The 18,238-nt window shown below is 36.1% G+C and overlaps 1 protein-coding gene across 2 annotated transcripts; it reads right to left on the bottom strand.

Moving 5' to 3' along the window:
• Positions 1–1,234: 1,234 nt before the first annotated feature.
• LOC131158172 (calcium-dependent protein kinase 20) lies at positions 1,235–15,908 on the bottom strand. 2 transcript variants are annotated; one of them, XM_058112851.1, is made up of 8 exons: positions 15,428–15,908; positions 14,188–15,306; positions 9,708–9,851; positions 9,450–9,602; positions 7,814–7,929; positions 6,934–7,101; positions 1,708–1,932; positions 1,235–1,611 (listed from the first exon to the last, which is right to left on the bottom strand). In XM_058112851.1, the coding sequence occupies exons 2-8, from the start codon at positions 15,056–15,058 to the stop codon at positions 1,489–1,491; spliced, it is 1,800 nt and encodes a 599-aa protein (XP_057968834.1). In that variant the 5' UTR covers positions 15,059–15,306; positions 15,428–15,908; the 3' UTR covers positions 1,235–1,488. The 2 variants fall into 2 exon arrangements, with proteins under 2 accessions (XP_057968834.1, XP_057968828.1); XM_058112845.1 differs by having other exon boundaries at positions 14,188–15,902.
• Between the last annotated feature and the right edge of the window lie 2,330 nt (positions 15,909–18,238).

Raw genomic sequence — 18,238 nt, 5'->3', positions numbered from 1 at the left:
ATCTGGGGAGAAGTCACAAGGTACAGAGCAGAGATAAGATAGAGACGTAGACCGGAAATGACACAGGCGTAGTGGTGTCAAATACATATATGTGGAGTACGAGATACGTCCCCCCAATGCATTTGTCTCCGACGTCGGAGAGCATCGGACCAAATGCATGCACGGAATGAATGTATACATAAAACCAAGGGAAGGGAAGGGAAGGGGGGGGCCTCCATTAACTAAGAATGTCCTTAATTGGTGAAAAAATATCATTGATTACATCCACGCTTGGCTTGGGCATTTTAAGCCTACACAACCCACCCATGGCCCTTTAACTTCAGCGCCCCACCCCTCCCAACCTACGCGTATCCTTTGATTCCTTTCAGGTTTCGCAGGCAAAAAAAAAATCATGTACATTTGACCTGCTCCTAGCATAGGTCACCCTCCCAGGTCCACACATACACATGCACTGGTCGAGTGTGCCTCCACCTAACTCTTGAGGCGAAGAATTTGATCATACATGTAACTATTGTGAAGATTAGGGCCCATTAGTTTTTATTTATAATTTAATTTGCTACAATTTACTAATAAAATAAAATTAAATAAAATAAAATAAATAAATGTTTGTTGAGCTAATTTGTGTAAATTATGATAAAATATAAATTAAAATTACATTAAATTACTTTAAAACCCACACAAATTCAAATCAAAGTCTCAAAAATGATGATCCTAAATACTAGCTTGTATATTTTTAATAAATAAGATATCTTTTATATAATTATTTTAAAATCTAGAAAACAAAACACACACACACACACACATTTTGTAAAACTAAACAAACTCCTTATTTTTATAATTTTTTAATATGGATCCTTAAAAACTAAAACAACAAATAAAAAAATGTTATCCACTATTCGACAGGACCTCAGAATGCATGAAGGGTTTGGGGTCTTTTGTTTCGAAACCAAAAACAAAACAAGTTAGACCACCGCCCAAAACAGAGAGAAAATACGTTAATGGTGAAATCCCCAGTATATATATATATATATATATATGAATAGATTGAAAGATGAATTCGTATCCCTCGCCAGCACCGTTGGCAGATTAGATTCTTCGAGGTTGGGTACGTGGGTGGGTTCTCTGCGTAACATAGAGGGATTGCGCATCTGAGTGGGTATGTAGCACCTAAAGCTGCAAGCCCCATTTCCCCTTGTGACGAAAAGCGTAGTTGCAGGAAAAAGAGAGATGACAGTTTAGCCAAGAGAATAAGAAAAAGATTATGGACAGTCTTCCAAAGAATAGATCTGACAATCTAATGCAACATATAATACCCAAAACAGAAAACTAAATGATAAATACAACCTGCAAACGCTAAAACAGGTGGGCAAACCCCTTTCTGAAGCCTCACTGATCTTTACAAGATGGGCTTCAAGTTCTGTTTAACTTACAAAAGAACAAACATCAGCTAAAAGATACAAGAAAACTATCAATTTTGCTGAGTTCAGGTTAACCCAGCTTTAAGGCTTCTCTGAGCCCAGTGGTGCTCCTATTACTTTGTAATCCTCCCTTCTTGCCAAAACCACTATCTTGCATCATAGCCACGAATTCATTGTAATCAATGCGCCCATCCTAAAACAAATACAAAGGTAAATTAAGTTGTTCCCATAAAACAGCTCTTGTGAAAAAACAGAGTAAAATTATGCAATTAGAAGGTAAGCTATTTACATTATCCTGGTCAACTTCACGGATAATTTCTTCTAGGTGAACATCTTCTAAACCAAACTTCTCACAGGCCTGTTGGAGCTCATCGGGAGTGATGTACCCGCTTCCATCCGTGTCAAAATATGAGAAGGCCGCATACATGTGATCCTCCTTCTGAACCTTGTTTAGATGGAGCATAGCTGCCACAAACTCGCCATAGTCTATGGAACCACTGTTGTCAATATCGGCCTGAAATTTTTATAACAGAAAGAAAAACTAATGAAACAACAAAGGAATGAATACTCCAAAAAAATAAAATAAAATAAAACCATATGCGTACACACACACACACAAAAGGCTAGAAGGTCATTAATCTGTATGAGATCACTTGGAGGCAGAAATCCAGAGCCTTATGCCTGAAGGAGGGAGACTGAAACACTTCTTTCTTCCACGAGACAGCAAATGCTCACTGAAGAAAGGATATAAATAGTGCATTTACAATTTCTACAAAGGACTTTTATAATGAATTTGAGGCCTGCAGACCAGCAGTTGATGGTATCAATTTCAGATCTCTAAACCCTTTCATTGCCGCATGGCTTGGGAGGCCCTTCCATGAAGTGGAAATTTACCAAGCCCTCAAGGACTGCAACAGAGATCAAAGCACCTGGCCCCAACAGTTTCTCCCTAGCCTTCTATCATGCTAATTGGGGCCTTCTCAAGCAAGATATACTCAGCATCTTTGAGTTTCTCAAAATAGACAATTTTGTGAGTTGCACTAATGCCACCTTTGTTACCCTGATTCAGAAGAAAGCTTGGGCTTGCAACATCAAGGATTTCCATCCAATCAGCCTCGTGGAAAGTATCTGCAAGATCTGTGCGAAGTCCTTACTACAAGGCTCAAAAAAGCCATTCAGGAAATCATGGGACAGGACCAACACGCTTTCATGACAAACAGGCAAAAGGATTTTCATCATGTTAATTGGAACTTTCTTCTTTATATTCTTAAAAGAATTGAGTTTTGGGGAGCTGCAGGGCAGATGGATCGCACGATGCATTACCAACCCCAAACTTCTCACTGCTCATCAATGGCTGCCCATCTGACTTACTCCTCCAGAGGTTTGAGGCAGGGAGACCCCCTATCCCCCTATTTGTTTATTTTGGTTATGGAAGCGTTAGCCTCGTGTTGAAGAAAGATACTGAAGGAGATCTCCTCAAAGGTCTAAGCTTAGGTAAAGATTGCCCTTTTTTTACCCATCTCCATTCAATCCAAAATAATAAAATTTTAATCCTATGGCCACAAAAGCATTATGAAGTTCGTAATGACAGGAACATGGTCCGATCATGCAGGGAGCAAAAATTTGCAATGTTTGGAGCACAGAGTGCTAGTTCAAGGGTCTGAAGCAGTGTTACCTAGAATGTGGAAGTTGGAACATTCTAGTTTGTGCCAGTTCAAGGGTTATGGAAGGCAATTTTGCAATTTTAAGGCATTTAACACATTTATTTTGAAAGATTTTATGTAGTTTATTAAATTTAAAAGAAAAAAGGCTACGGTTCCCTTTAGAGCATTTACCTAAACTTTGATTCTAAACAGAATAAATACTAGTGACTTGTTGAAGGTAAATCCAAATATTTGTCACATGGATTCTAATGAGGCAAATAAGCACTTATTCCTGCATCGTCAGGTAGTTAGGCTGCTCTGGAGGAAGCCTTTTTCTTTGACTGGTGATGTGTGGGTGACTTCATTCAGTGGATGATATTATGTTGGTGAAATTTTGAGGGTTTGTTAAAAGTGTTAAAGCTTGATATATATTGTTGGCCCACAACCTAGCAGCTTGTGTTTTTAGGTAAAGTGATAATCTAACATGGTATCAGAGTTATGGTTGCCAAGAGGTCCTGGGTTCTAGTCTATGGCAATCAAAAATTATCTCTCCACATGCAATCAGGGTACACATGTGGGACAGTGTTAAAGCTTAATATACATTGTTCGACCACAACCTAGCAGCTTAAACTTTTAGGTAAAGTGGTAATCTAACAGCAAGGGAGGGAAAGTGTTACGTGGCTGCACTTGGTATGCTAATGCTTTTGACCTTGAGGACAGAGGAATACTAGAAACTTCAAAGATCAAATCATGCCATTCCATCTGTAATTGGAGTTGTTTTTGTTGCTTCCCCTTGGGCTTTAGCTTCTGGGTGTTTTTTTCCCCTTTTTGCGTCCCCCGGGGGGGAGGGGGGTTGCTCTTGTAATTATTACTCTCTTTTTATTTGCAAACCTTCTTCTTTGTCAAATACATTCCTTACTTAGTATTATATATAATTTACATATATGTGCCCAGGATGCTTGCAACTTCTGAGTTTTGAGTGGCTTTTGACTCTTTTACATTCCTCACTTTTCACGCATCAACATCTGCACCGCACCTGCACCTGATTCACTCCATAAACTATTATCAACATATAGTTGTAGGGTCTGGATTAGCTCAAAATTAAATCACTTTGTTTTGATTTCAATACTCAAGCTACCTTTATTCTTCCTTTGTCCTTGTAGCTGCTCATTGTAGAGATTTTATTTTTAAAGAAAAAAATAGTCAATACAAAACTATTCAATAATTCTATAAAACTAATAAACTGCATATTGATGCACATATGAAAAGACCCAAGAACAATAACACTAAAAGATAAGATAAACCACGAAATTTCCAATGGGACCAAGGGTAGTTGAAGTCGAGTGCTAACCTATTACTACTCCTTTTTAGGATTATATGCTGTTTGTTCTGTTGCAATTGGATTTTTTTTCTTAGTTTGATGCAATTAATTTATTTTCAGAAATTTTATAGTCTATTTATGCAATGTAATCTTTGTACTAGTTGTTGCACTTGTATTTGTTATTGGGTTTTTCATGGACATGGACAACCTCAAATAGTGTTAAGTCAAATAGTGTTAAGTTCAACAAGTTCAATTTTTCCATTTTCAAAGGCTTCAATCCTACAGTCCAAATCCAAGAAGATTCAGGTATTCGGGCATACTATACATCGTTGTGCACTCTTCAATTCAACAGAGATCTATTTTCCCAAATCCCCCATGAAATTTATGTTCTTGACGGACTCTGTGACCTTAATCCTATGCTTGCAACGTAAGTGGTTCCAGAAGGAATTTGTGTAACCTCAACAGTACGTGCAAAGCCTGTAGGATTCCAAAAGTAATTTCTACAATACCTTTCTCAGCATTTTGGGTAAGATCAAGTGTGACCTAGGGGATGCTAGAAATGCAAGGAGTGGCTCCCATAATATTTCCATCTTCATATTATTCCTAATCCTAAAAACCCTTTGTTTTCTTAACTTCTTACAAATTTAAAAACTCCGGTTTTCATAAAATAAAATTCTCCCAATGATTAAAACTCATCTGATCTCAAACAACACTTTTCATCTGTAAAGAAATATAATACATGTGATGCTTGTATATATGTAGATTGTAGCATATAAATAATAACTACTACCAAATCAATTCGTCAAACATAAAATGAGTTATATACTCTAGTAACTTTTCAATAAAAAAAAAAAAATTCCTCTCTATTTCAAACACACAAGTGAATGTGCATACACAAATTCACAAAGGTCGTATTGGTTCAAGGAACATTCATGTGAATAGAACAGTCTCTATGTAAAGATTTGATAACTTACAAAGGCAATGTGTTGCCATCATAAAATAAATGAAAAAGCAAAAAAATGAAAAATTTATTAATCCATAATATGGGATAGTTAATTTCCAAATTTCACTGCAGAAATGCATATTCCTGTCCCCTTTCATGCTGAATGGAACAACACAAGCTTTTGCTTGAGTGACTATCTTCTAAATTATTAGATCCCTATAAAATAGTTATAGCACTACCATCTTACCACTCCAATACTCCATTCCAAGGAATAGACCTAAACCAAACATGAGAGGTGTTGGAGCTATCTTTTTGTTATGCATGGTGGAAGGAATTTGTTCAAGTTCAAGAGACTCTTCGAGGAGCACTGCAAATTTTTTTTTTATGTTTTGAACTTCGAAATAAGTCTATCCCACTTCATTGTATCATTTGGAAAGCTAAAACCCCTCAAAGATTAAAGATTCTACTTGGCCAGTTGTACCTAGAGTAAAAAAGCTAATAATCAGTTACAAAGTAGGAGGACTTTTAAGGGTCTGTCTCCAGATAACACTTGTCCATTATGCTTTGTAATTTCAGAATCTGCATTTCACTTGTTCCTTGATTGTTCATTTTCTTGGAGTGTTTAGAACAATCTATTTGGATTCTTTGGAGAGACTCGGGATTGCCCAGTGTTGGTGGAGGATTTGTTGACTCTCTCTTTTAGAGGATACTTTCTATGGCATCTTTGTGGGCTTCTGCAGATGGTTGTTTTTTAAAGCTTGATATTCATCATTGGTCCACAACCTAATAGCTTAAACTTTTAGGTAAACTGGTAATCTAACATGGTATCAGAGCTGGTTATCAAGAGGTCCTGTGTTCAAGTTTTGTTGCCCACAGTTTCTGTTTAGTATTTAAAAATATATTATATTCCCTTTGATGGGTGTTATTTATCATGTATTCATCTCTCCAAGTGCTGTCGGGCTGCACATGCGGGGAGTTTTAAAGTTTGATATACATTGTTGGCCCACAACCTAATAGCTGAAGTTTTAGGCAAAGTGGTAATCTAACAGTTGTAAAGGGCTGTCTTTCCCGGATCTTCGGCGTGATTGGAAAGGCAGTTCTGTTTTGACCTTTTTTCTGTTTTTTGTTTTTGGTTCTCATCTCTTAATAAGGAGGATTTGTAATGCTCCTTTTTGTATATTCTCTCTTCTGCAATAAATTTCTTCTTTTCTGCAATAAAGAAGTACTGAATATGTGTGCACACACTTTGTGTTTGTTGACACTTCCTAGGCCTTCCAAACCCTTGAATCTCCAAATCACAACTGCTACTACACTGCCGCAACCAAGCTCAGTCCTGCCATAGACCACCTCCATTGTGACAATTTTAGCACTATAATATACATCTAAAACTAACCATAAATCCCTGGTTCAGGCTGGTTTGAGTTTGGGCACTGGCTTGGTTCACAAACCACTCATTTCAGACTCACCTTAGCTCAATAGCTCATAATAATTCAAGCTAGCATTGTCCATTTTCAGCACTAACAGCTCAAATCGGAAATATGGAAGAATAATCCCATCCCGTCCAACAAAAAAACAGCTCTCAAAAGTGAATCTTAGTGCAGCACTTACCGCTTGCATTAATCCACTAATTTCTGACTCCTTAAGATTAGCACCCACTCTTTCCAAACCAGTCTTGAGTTCCTCAAGAGTGATATTTCCACTATTATCTGCGTCAATCATCTTGAACATTTCTTTCAAGCCCGCAATTTCCTCTTCAGACAGGCTCTCAGCAATGACCTACAAAAATAAAAAACAAAATGGTAAATGACAAAGATAATGAAAATTAATGCATAAGAAGTTATCACACAAAACTAAAACATCTCTCTATACCCAGGAATGGGGAAAATGTTTGTTCTTTAAGAAAAAATTTGATGACTGCTTCATACTTGCAAATTATCTCAATAGAGAAGATGACAAACATCTACCCACCAACAAATTATCAGAACTGAAACAATTTCTTCTAAAAGCATGTTTAGAAGAAAACATATTTAAAATGACAATATCTTCTACATATTTCACATAACATCTAATTTAGGGAGATGATTGGAAAGAAAGCTAGAACTTTCAGAGATCATTTTCTCACTGTTGCGGGGATTCTTTTAGTTTACAACCATGTGAATGGAAGACTTAAGTCCTTTGATTTAGTCATTCTTGTTTTTGTTTCAATTTCTATGTTTTATTTTGGTGGATACCCAGTCCTCCTTTATTGATTTTTCTTTCTTTCAATAATAAATTTTCTTCTTCATTTGGGAAAATATATATATATACTTCATACACCTCCACACGTGTCTACTTCCTTGAAGCATAATCAAAAATGGAACAGCATACATGCACATATGCTCACTGTCAATATTTCCAAATTGCCATGGCAACATGTGACATCCACAAAAAACAAAGATATAAGGATGAGAGAGAGAGAGAGAGAGAGAGAGAGAGAGAGAGAATCTACTCTAATTGCTATTTTCTTGAGCTTGTTCATAGCAGAGAATTGTTTCAAACGACTTAAAACAGCTGAATCAAGAGGTCTGTCTGGAGCAACACCATCAACCTGGACCCAAGGGTGGCCTGCAAGAGTCAAAGCATCAGTCAATCGATTTCTATGGCCTGAGATCAGCAGAATGCGGGGAAAGGGCTTCATTTATTGAGCCAGTTCCTTATTCCCCTTCTTGTTCGTATGTGATCCAAAACTCAAACCTAACCCAACCCCATCCACTCGTTTAGCAAACAGTGACTTGAGTTGGGATAAATAACATACTCAATCAGCAAACTTCCCGTGTATATAGTTTATAGTATCATGCATTGCTTGCCAAATAGACGTACAGAGGCTAAAGATTTTGGTGATAAATTAGCCACCATGGCAGTCAAAAACTACTATTCTAGCTTTGCAATCAAAGAAAAAAGACCAATCAAAGAAAAGTGCAGCAGTCATGTTTTTAAGTGCATCTTGGAAGCTCAAAAGTAGAAGTTGGAAAAAAAATGCTTTTTGACAAAAGCAAAAATTGTTCTTTTGGAATCCAAAACTACTTCCTACAAACACCATAACAGCTACCACTTCCATCACCAAAATTTATAGCTCTCTTTTGGTTCGTGGAATAGCTATTTCTTGGAATAAGATGAAAAGTAGTTAATATTTTTGAAATGTAGGTAATAGTTATTCCTTGTATGTTCCTGATTTTTTTTTCATTAAACATGCAATAAGAAAATAATAGACATTTGCGTGATGAGATATGGGAATAGTTATCCCTTATCTATTCTTTGTTATGAACTCAAAAAAAGTTTCACAATATTATTTTCTTTATGGTATCAACATAATTTTTTGTATAACTAATTGTCTCTAACCTATTATAAATAATCTATTCCTAGGAATAAAAATTCCAAGAACCAAATATAGGTTTAGTGTTTTTAGAACATATTCTGACAAATAATTTTAAAAAAATATAATAAAGTTGAAAAGGAATCAATCACATTTAATAAACAAGCCAATTTAACCAGGATAAGTAGGCAGCTAAACTCAAAAATTGCTGCCACACCACCTGCTTCTCTCGGGGATCAAAGTAAAGTGTATGCATACATACCCTAAAAAATTTTAAATATAAAGTATTTAGAGAACAAGATAAAATTTAAAATTTTATATTACAAATAAAAATACATATATACATATATATATAGGGAACCTAAGTATGATTTTCAAAGTCAGGGCAGTTGCCAATCCCTGGTTCTGCCAGAGCCCACAGCCTTGTGCTCCCATGCCTCCACTACCTGCACGCTTCACCCCCTTTACTACTGTATTCACCACCTTTACCCCCAGCCTTTGTAACTCCAAAACCAGAAATTGATTTGTATGGAAAGAAAACACCCCTTTCCCTACTATTTCAAAGTAAAAACTTACATATAAACAATATTTTTTTCCCCTGCATTCTAGAAATGCAATCAAAACACGTATCAAAACTAGTTCACAGAACACAGCATTGAAGCAAAACTGGGCAGTTCAGCAAGAATACAGAAGAGGATAGAAACATCTCCAAACAAGATAATATATTTTTGAGCAAATGATGTTTGAAGTAGTTATGGAGATGCATACTCACAAAGGACTTCATGTGCTGTAATCCGCTTTTTAGGGTCCCTTACAAGCATTCTTCTGACAAGATCTTTTGCACTTTCTGATATACTGGGCCAAGGATCAGATGCAAAGTCAAGGTCACCTTTCAAAACCTGCTCAAATATTCCTTGCTCCGTTTCTGATACAGAATATTTAATAGAAACCATGAAATAAGATTTAACTGAAACTCCTCAGAACATAAAATTAGAACAACAAAGAAAGCAGTGAATCAAGAAGTGCTCACCATCCCAGAAAGGAGGAACCCCACTCAGTAAAATATAAATGATCACACCAGCACTCCAAACATCACATTCTTGACCATAATGCTTGCGTAAAACTTCTGGGGCCACATAGTAAGGGCTACCAACTACATCCGTAAATGTTTCACCTGAATAGTTTGATCAGATAGATAAGTTCTTCGGTCAGACATAGAAAAGGGTTAAAAACATACATATACACTTGTAAATGAGGCATTTCTATGTTTTTGACCCATTTCCAAAGAAACATCGCCATTAAATCAATCATTTCGCGTTCTATTCAGTGTAAGATAATTGGCAAAAGGCGTAATAGAAATAGTTGACCGCCAAGCAAAGGATTTGTACTAAAAAATGACAATTCCTAACAAAAAGGGAATTATTTTAGAAGACTTAAATTCCATCAAATCTAGAGCAGTGAAGAGAAAAGAATGCATTCAAACTAAGCAAAGGCAATCATGAGACCATGCTTGCACAATTCAGATATATAAATCTAAAAGAAGAAACATTAGCAAATAGCAATATAAGACAGACAGGTGTGCAGCAGGTCGCTTGCAATAATATCAAGATGAATTACAACCATGAAAACTGCAAAATCATTGGCTTGGTGTTCTGATACATAAATTAAAAATTGCGCAATAGGATATCTTCAAAACCTGGACACAATCAACCAAAATAAGCCCATTAAACATAAACTTACAGCATTTGATGTATAAATCTAAGTTCCACAATTTTGATATCTCTAGTTCTAGACAGAGAATCTCTTCCAAAATTTTAAATGCTTCATGCATGCAAATACATAAAAATTAATGTCCAGCCTGCCCGTCTCAAAACAACAAGAAACTCTGAACTCACATATGGATGACGGATCAAGGTATTAAACTTCAGAGAAATAACCGAAATTTCAAATCTTTGGAGGGTTTGAAATGGAAACAGCATTTGCAATTTCCATTTCGCAATTTTTTGGCTGAAATTTAAGGATTGAGAAAATAGTAGCCAAAATTTTGGAAATTTCAGAAATTTCAGCCAAGTTTAGAAATAAAATAACTGGAAAAAATAGCACAATTTGGGCTTTTTTCCAAAGCCGTAATTCTCCAACAGAGCCCCTCTCCTCCATTCTTTCAGCCAAATTAGAGCATGAGCAATCCAAATTCTCAAATTTTTCATGAAATCTGAGCTTACTAAGTCTTTCTAGACCTTGTCTTGGGTCTTTCAAACTCAATTTGGCCCATAATATCGACTGCTTACGAAGGTACTGCTTTTCTTTTCAATCCATATGCTGCAGACCATGAAACTTTTTTTTTTTTTTTTGGATAAGAAAAATTATATGCAAGGGAAAAGGTAAATGTACAAAGAAAGGAGAGATCCTCCAAAAAACCTCTAAAACTATTACAACAGAGCTGTCCTCCAATCCCTTTGAAGGGCGGACATCGACATCCCCCAAAAAGAGAACCAAATGAATAAGCCTGTGGAGAAGCCAAAACACTACTCTATCAATCACATAACAAACGAGGATAGGTTGAAAGAACCTTAAAATTCTCATATTTCTCTAAAACCTAAGGGTTCACAAAATAGCAAGGAATGCACATGTCCACGAAGCTCTTCCCTTTCTACTCTTTCCAAAGCCAATATCTCACTAACAAGAAATTGTCCACAACCCAAGGTGCTATCCATGCTTCTCCAAAACAAGAATAGAGAGCATTCCACAGAAGGTTCACCAGTCAACAATGGAGAAAAAAGTGTGCATTTGTTTTATTAGACTCATGGCACATCATGCACATATAAGAAATAGAGCTTTATAGGGTCTTCAGAACTAACAAATCTTGCATATTGTTACAAGTTAAGTCCAACTAAAAGTGTGAAACTCAAAGGGAACCTTCGCCATTTAAATGAAATGGCTCAAAGGAAAATGATTGGAAGGGTGGATTATGGCTAAGAGGATTGCCGGGTGGAAAAGGACATTGGAGGGTCATATTACCCTCATTAGCGCTTCCTTTTCAAATATGCCTATTTATTTCTTATCTCTCCTTAGAGTTCCCATGAGTACTGCTATGGTGCTAGAGAGGCTGATGCCCGATTTTCTTTCATCCAGTATTGAGGAGAGAATAAAAGGGATCATCTTCTTAGCTAGGATGCGGTTTGAAGATCTAAGATAGAACGAGGGTTGAGGATTGGTAATGTGGTATTCAAAAACATCTCTCATTTGGCAAATGGTTGTCGAGGTTCCACTTAGAGGTTGATTCCCCTTGGCACATGGTGATTACGAGTAATTATGTCATTTTCATGCAAGTTCTTGAAGTTTGTTTCCCAGATTGCTCATTTTTCTTTCCTCTTACCAAGTTAAAGAGTGAGTGGTGGCAATAGGGTTTGATTTTGGGAGGATGTTTGGGTGAGTGAGATTGCATTGGAGAGAATGGTGCCTCATTTTTTTAAGCTTTCTTCACTCCACAATGCACCAATTGGTTCCTTTTTTTCATCTGAGGGCAGCCCTCTTTATTGAGATTTCAACTTCCGTAGGAATCTCAATGAAACAGTCATTTAATGAGTCCAGGGCCTTGCTAAGTGTTTTTGATCATTTTGTTCCCTTCAATTGGGGTGATGAGAGAGTTTGGGTGGGGGATTCTTTCGGATCTTTCTCAACCATGGAACATATTGTAAAATGGCCAAAAGTGTTTTTACTATATTGTACCATTCAAACAATATCATACTGCATGATTAAACATTAAGTTCAATAATAAGTTATTAGGTCAAAATAAATGTTGTGCTAAATAATAATTTATCTTAAATAATGCTTGATGAGCATCATAACAATCTGAATTTTTCAACTTTCTTTGCATGCTTAGTGATATGCAACTTATAAACCCTGCATCAGTGTCATATGCATTCCCTTAAATTTATTTTGGTTCTAAATTATGCATAATTTTAACACTTCCCAAAGTCTCATTCATATATGTCATAATTTTCTATAATTCCATCTTGTACTTAAATTGAATTGAAATTTCCATCAAAACCAAAATTTAATTCCTACATGCAAATAATGCATAAACATGGATTAAGACGGGCAATGGTCAGGCTGGGTTTGCATAATGTATTGTTGGCATCCTGCAATCCAAAGCCCACTCAATCAAATCATTCTAACACGTATGGTTAGAGAGCAACAAGCTTGCCCCTTTGGTTAACATGCTTCATTCTTTCCGATTCTAGTTGGGGAGTCACAAAAGAGTTTGGGGTTTAGACCATGGGGAATTTTTCAAGTAAGTCTTTCTTCTCTCACTTGACTCATGTTCCTAATGCTACTCCTTTTGCCTCTTACTCTTTGATTTGGGAAGCTGAAATCCATTCTAAGATTAAGGCCTTTAAGTGGACAGAAACCTTAGAAAAAAATTAATGCCAATGACTTGCTTCAAAAACAAAGACCTAAGAAGTCTTAATCGCTTCATGTGTGTGTCCTTTTTCTTTAAGAGTGGAGAGACTAATTAACATTTGTTTGGCATTTTTGGTGAGAGTTAGTGTGCTGTTCCTCTTTGGAAGCATTTTGTGCTATGATGTGCTTAGGGGGTTCGGGAAGGGGAAGAAGAAGGAGAGAAACATTTCATGGCAGTGTTCAATTACAGCCATCTTTTGGTGTATATGGATGGAGAATTGCCAGAATTTTCAAGAGTACAGATACTCATGGAATAGAGAGGTGTCCTCTTCACAGCAGGACTAGGTTGCTTTGCTCCAGTTGCGCTGTTTTCTAGTTATTTGTTTTTTGGAGCTTTTTTTTTTTTTTTTTGTCATCTTTTGAGTTGGGAGGATAAGCGAGTTTCTTTCTTTCTCCTTGCTGGACTCTTTTTCTCTCTTTCCAATATTTTTTTTTTCTTACCAAAGAAGCAAAAGAAAAGAATAGAAAACTTCCGTGCATCGATGCGAAAATATTCAATTTTAAATTGCAAAATGACTTTCAAGCTTCAACCATTTTCAAAACAAGGTTGAAGCTAAATAAACATAGCAATATCAATTTAACAAGTTCCATGGGAGCATAATTTTCTAATTTTTGTCTGTACCTATAAAATGGGAAGAATAAAATTTAAGTAGCCAGCTCTAAATTGGTGAGACTTTTCAGAAAAAAAAAAAAACAAAAAAAAAAAAGGAAAAAAAGAGCTTTTAGTATGCTGGCGGTATGTATCTATAGCTACAGAAATGAAGACAAATATGGCATACTTATTCAAGTCCAGCATAACAAATAATCGAACTACTGAAGAACATTCAAATCAAGTCACTCAAACAGCCTCATATACAATAATTTTGAGCATCACAGAACATGTTTCTCTGTTTAACATGTCTTTCAACATTAGCTCGACCAATGACATCTCACAACGACTTTGTTGTAGAATATTCCCAACAAAGCCTTCAAATGTGGAATCATCCCAAATGAGATACTGCAATATTCAAAAACAAGCACAAAAGACAAGAAATTAAGAAATGCACCTGGTCTAAAGAACACTGAGAGCCCAAAGTCTATTGTTTTAAGGGGTGATTCCTCTTCTTGGTTGACAAATAGAAAATTCTCAGGTTTTAAGTCTCGATGCATAACGCCCAAAGAATGGCATGCTTCCACAACACCAACTATTATCCGTGCCAGTTCAGCTGCCTTCCTCTCCGTGTAATGCCCCCTCTGAATTATTCTATCAAAGAGCTCTCCACCAGCACAAAGCTCCATCACAACATGAACAGCCACAGCATCCTCGTAAGCACCCACTATAGATATCACATTGGGGTGACCCGCTAAATGATGCATTATCTGAATCTCCCTCCTAACATCCTCGACATCCTCTTCGGTCGTCAATTTCCTTTTCGCTATAGATTTGCAAGCAAATTCTTTCTCTGAACCTTTCTCCACACAAAAAAAGGTAGTCCCAAATTGCCCCTGTCCTAGCTTCCGCCCCAAACTATAAATTTCCTTCAAATTCCCTGTTTTCCTCTGCAACACCGATTCAATCTGAAGCCCCACACTTGACACCCGTTTGATATGAATTGGCTTCTTAGGTTTCTCAGGTTCCAAAGGTTTAGGCAACTCCTCCTTTACCTCCTCCGGCTTGACAGGTTTTTCTGGTTCCACCGGTTTTGGTTCATCCACCGTAATCTTAACTGGCTCTGGCGGCGTGCTTTGCACTGGCAGTGGAGCATCGGGTTCTTTCGGATGGGTCGAAATAGCATTGGCTGTTTGGCTGCCATTTTGTGATTCTCCGTTGGCAGAAGGAAGCGTATCCTCAGGAGGCCGCGTTCGCCATACCGCTGCTGTAACAGAATGCAGGAATCCATTATTACCCAAACTGGGTCCTACGCATGTGTTCCCCATCAAATATGAATCTCAAATTTGCGTCCCTCGAATTTCTGCATTAAAATTGAGCTGCGCCGATCCCATTTACGGTAAGAAGAATCAAATTACAAGTTCGTGATCAGATCGGAGCCGCCCCAACCAAACCCTAGTTTTGGTCCAAACAGCAAATTGTTTGGAAACCGGAACTTCAATCCCCCCAAAAAATCGCAGGGATGCAAGAACTTTACCAAAAGCAAAAATGAAATGGACAAAAACGCCGTCCTAAGCTGCAAATTTCACAATGCATTACGATTTAATCTCTCAGATTTCAACCAATGGGGACCAGAATTGCCAAAGAACAAGAACAAAAACAATTAAAATTCTAAATAATCCAACGAAAAACAATACCTGTACAACGAAAAACCTGGAAATTCCTGCGGAAATGAACAATTTCCGCGTTGAAATTTGGATTCAACTAAACAAGGATTAAGTAATAGGGAATAGACTAATTCGTAGAAGGAACGCGGATACGTAATGAGCAGATAATGTAAAGAGAAAACCGCGATAATGGCATAAGCAGGCGAGACAGAGATTTAAGGCGAGAGAGAAGGTGTATGAAATGGAAAGAGAAGGCGGAAGATCGGCGTCTTGTCAAACGGGAAGCAAAGTCGAGAAGAGGGAGCAGAGGAAGAGATCGCTCGGGTCGCATTCTCTCGCTACGGCTCCATTCAACGGTGAAGGGACGCGGGACGCTATGTGCAGGCAGAGAGAGAGAGAGAGAGAGACAGCGCTAAAAATTTACATTATAAAATCAGGTGAGATCATATATCATGTGATATTCCTTTTCTTCTTTCATTTTAGGAACTCATTTAAGTTATGAAGTTGATGTAATCGTTTTGACTAAAGGTTGGAATCTATATTCTGCTGGGGATTTATTCGGTGTCTCCAGCTCCACAGCTTTTAGTCAAAATAAATACAAGATAGAAAATATATTATTTATTGTTATATAATTTAGATTAATTTAACCAAAAAAAGAAAAAAGGAAATAAACTTAGACCATTTTATGATGTGGTAATTTATTTTTTAAAAAGAAAAAGTTTTAATAAGTTAGATTTTAAAATTTTAGAGTTCGTAATCGAACAAGAATAGTCTAATATGTAATTTTTTATTTTTGGGATTGAACTTTTTTGCAACAAATTATCACGACTCCATAGTAAAGCACAATAACAAAACCAAGTCTTAGTCCCACCAAATAAGGTTAGTTATATGAATTATTTTTCGCCAATTTATGTGATTATGAACCATTTCTTTTGATAGGTTCAATGATATTAAATCCTTACTCATTATTTCCTCCCAAATTATTTTAAATCTACCCCTACCCCTTCTATTGCCCCTCACAGTAACTAAGTCACTCTTCCTCGCAGGAGCTACACCTAACTTACCACGAATATGTTCATTCCTTAATTTATCTCTCAATGTTATACCACTCATTCATCTAAGCATTCTCATTTCGGTAACTTTTACTTTTTGGATATTATATTTCTTCGTCACCAACATTCCGATCCATATAGCATAGTTGGTCTTATAACTGTCCTATAAAACTTTCTTGTCAATTTTAAGGATATTCTACGATCACATAGCACACTTGAAACACTTCTCCATTTTACCCAACCTACTTTAACTCTATGCATTACATCATCTTCAATCTCCCCTTCAGCTTGCATAATAGATCCAAGGTATCGAAATCTACAAGTGCTATTTATTTCTTCATCATCAAGTTTAACTTTGTCTCCCATATTCCTCCTATCATTACTAAAATTACATTTCATATATTCTGTTTTATTTCTACTTATCCTAAATCCTCTAGATTCCAAAGTTTCTCTCCATAATTTTAACTCAGCCTCTACTTCGTCCCTAGTTTCGTCAATTAATATAATATCATCTACAAACAACATACACCATGGAATCTCTTTTTGAATACTCTTAGTCAATTGGTCCCTCACTAAATTAAGAAGATAATGACTCAAAGCATATCTTTGATGTACACCTGTGGTGATTGGAAATTCTCTAGTTTCTCCATTTATAGTCCTTACACTAGTCATTACTCCATTGTACATATCCTTAATGACATCGGTATACCTACAAAATGCACCCTTTTTTTCTAAAACCCACCATAAAACTTCCTTAGATATCCTATCATATGTTTTCTCAAGGTCAATAAATATCATATGTAAATCCCTCTTCTTTTCCTAAACTTTTCCATTGATCTTCTTAAAAGATAAATAGCTTATGTGGTAGATCTCCCAGGCATAAAACCAAATTGATTTTCTGAGATCTTCGTTTCTAATCTTAATATTTGTTCAACTACCCTTCCCCATAGTTTCATCGTATGACTCATAAGTTTAATTCCACGATAGTTATTACAATTTTGAATATCTCCTTTATTTTGTATATAGGTATTAAAGTGTTTTTCCTTCATTCATCTGGCATTTTCTTAGTTTTTACAATTATATTAAATAAATTAGTTAATCATATAATTCCGTTATCACCCAGGCATTTCCAAACTTCAATTGAGATGTTATTTGGTCTCATAGATTTCCCATTTTTCATATTTTTTAGTGCAAACTTAACTTTGTTAACTCTAATTTTGCGAATAAATCTTATATTTGTAGTATTTTCTTTATTTGACAATTGTAAGTTTAAGCCTTCTATATGGTTTTCATTAAACAACTTACTAATGTAACTTCGTCATCTTTCTTTAATATCTTTGTCCTTAACTAAGACAATATTATCCTCACTTTTTATACATTTTATATTTCCTAACTCCTTGCTCTTACTTTTTCTAACTTTAGCAAGTTTAAATATATCTTTTTCCCCTTCTTTTGTACCTAATCTATCATACAAACTATTAGATGATCTATATTTAGCTTCACTAACGGCATTTTTTGCATCATTTCTTGCCTTCTTATATTTTTCAAAGCTATCTCTGTTTCTACATTTTTGCCACATTTTATACCAAATTCTTTTTGTCTTTATGATTTTTTGTACATTTTTATTCTACTACCAACTCTCTTTTCTATTTAAGAATCTTCCCCTTAATTCACCTAAAATTTCTTTCGCTATCTTTTTAATAGAACTAGTTAATCTATTCCAAAAAGTATTTTTATCTATCTCATCATCTATGGTCCAATCCCCATCTTTGATCATTTTATCTTTAAA

Source organism: Malania oleifera, chromosome 1 (assembly GCF_029873635.1).
Source record: "Malania oleifera isolate guangnan ecotype guangnan chromosome 1, ASM2987363v1, whole genome shotgun sequence".
NCBI lineage: Eukaryota > Viridiplantae > Streptophyta > Magnoliopsida > Santalales > Ximeniaceae > Malania > Malania oleifera.
The sequence above is the reverse complement of the archived record's forward strand: the minus strand, read 5'-3'. Positions and strand labels throughout refer to the sequence as shown.

What these genes read in the sequence shown, in the direction of transcription:
- LOC131158172 (XM_058112851.1), bottom strand. Translation starts at nt 15,058, where the DNA reads ATGGGGAACACATGCGTAGGACCCAGTTTGGGTAATAATGGATTCCTG. An exon ending in CTCAGTGTTCTTTAGACCAG is followed by an intron (nt 9,852 to 14,187) that starts GTGCATTTCTTA and finishes CAAACTATTCAG; the next exon opens with GTGAAACATTTACGGATGTA. An exon ending in TCAAGAAAATAGCAATTAGA is followed by an intron (nt 7,102 to 7,813) that starts GTAGATTCTCTC and finishes TTATTTTTGTAG; the next exon opens with GTCATTGCTGAGAGCCTGTC.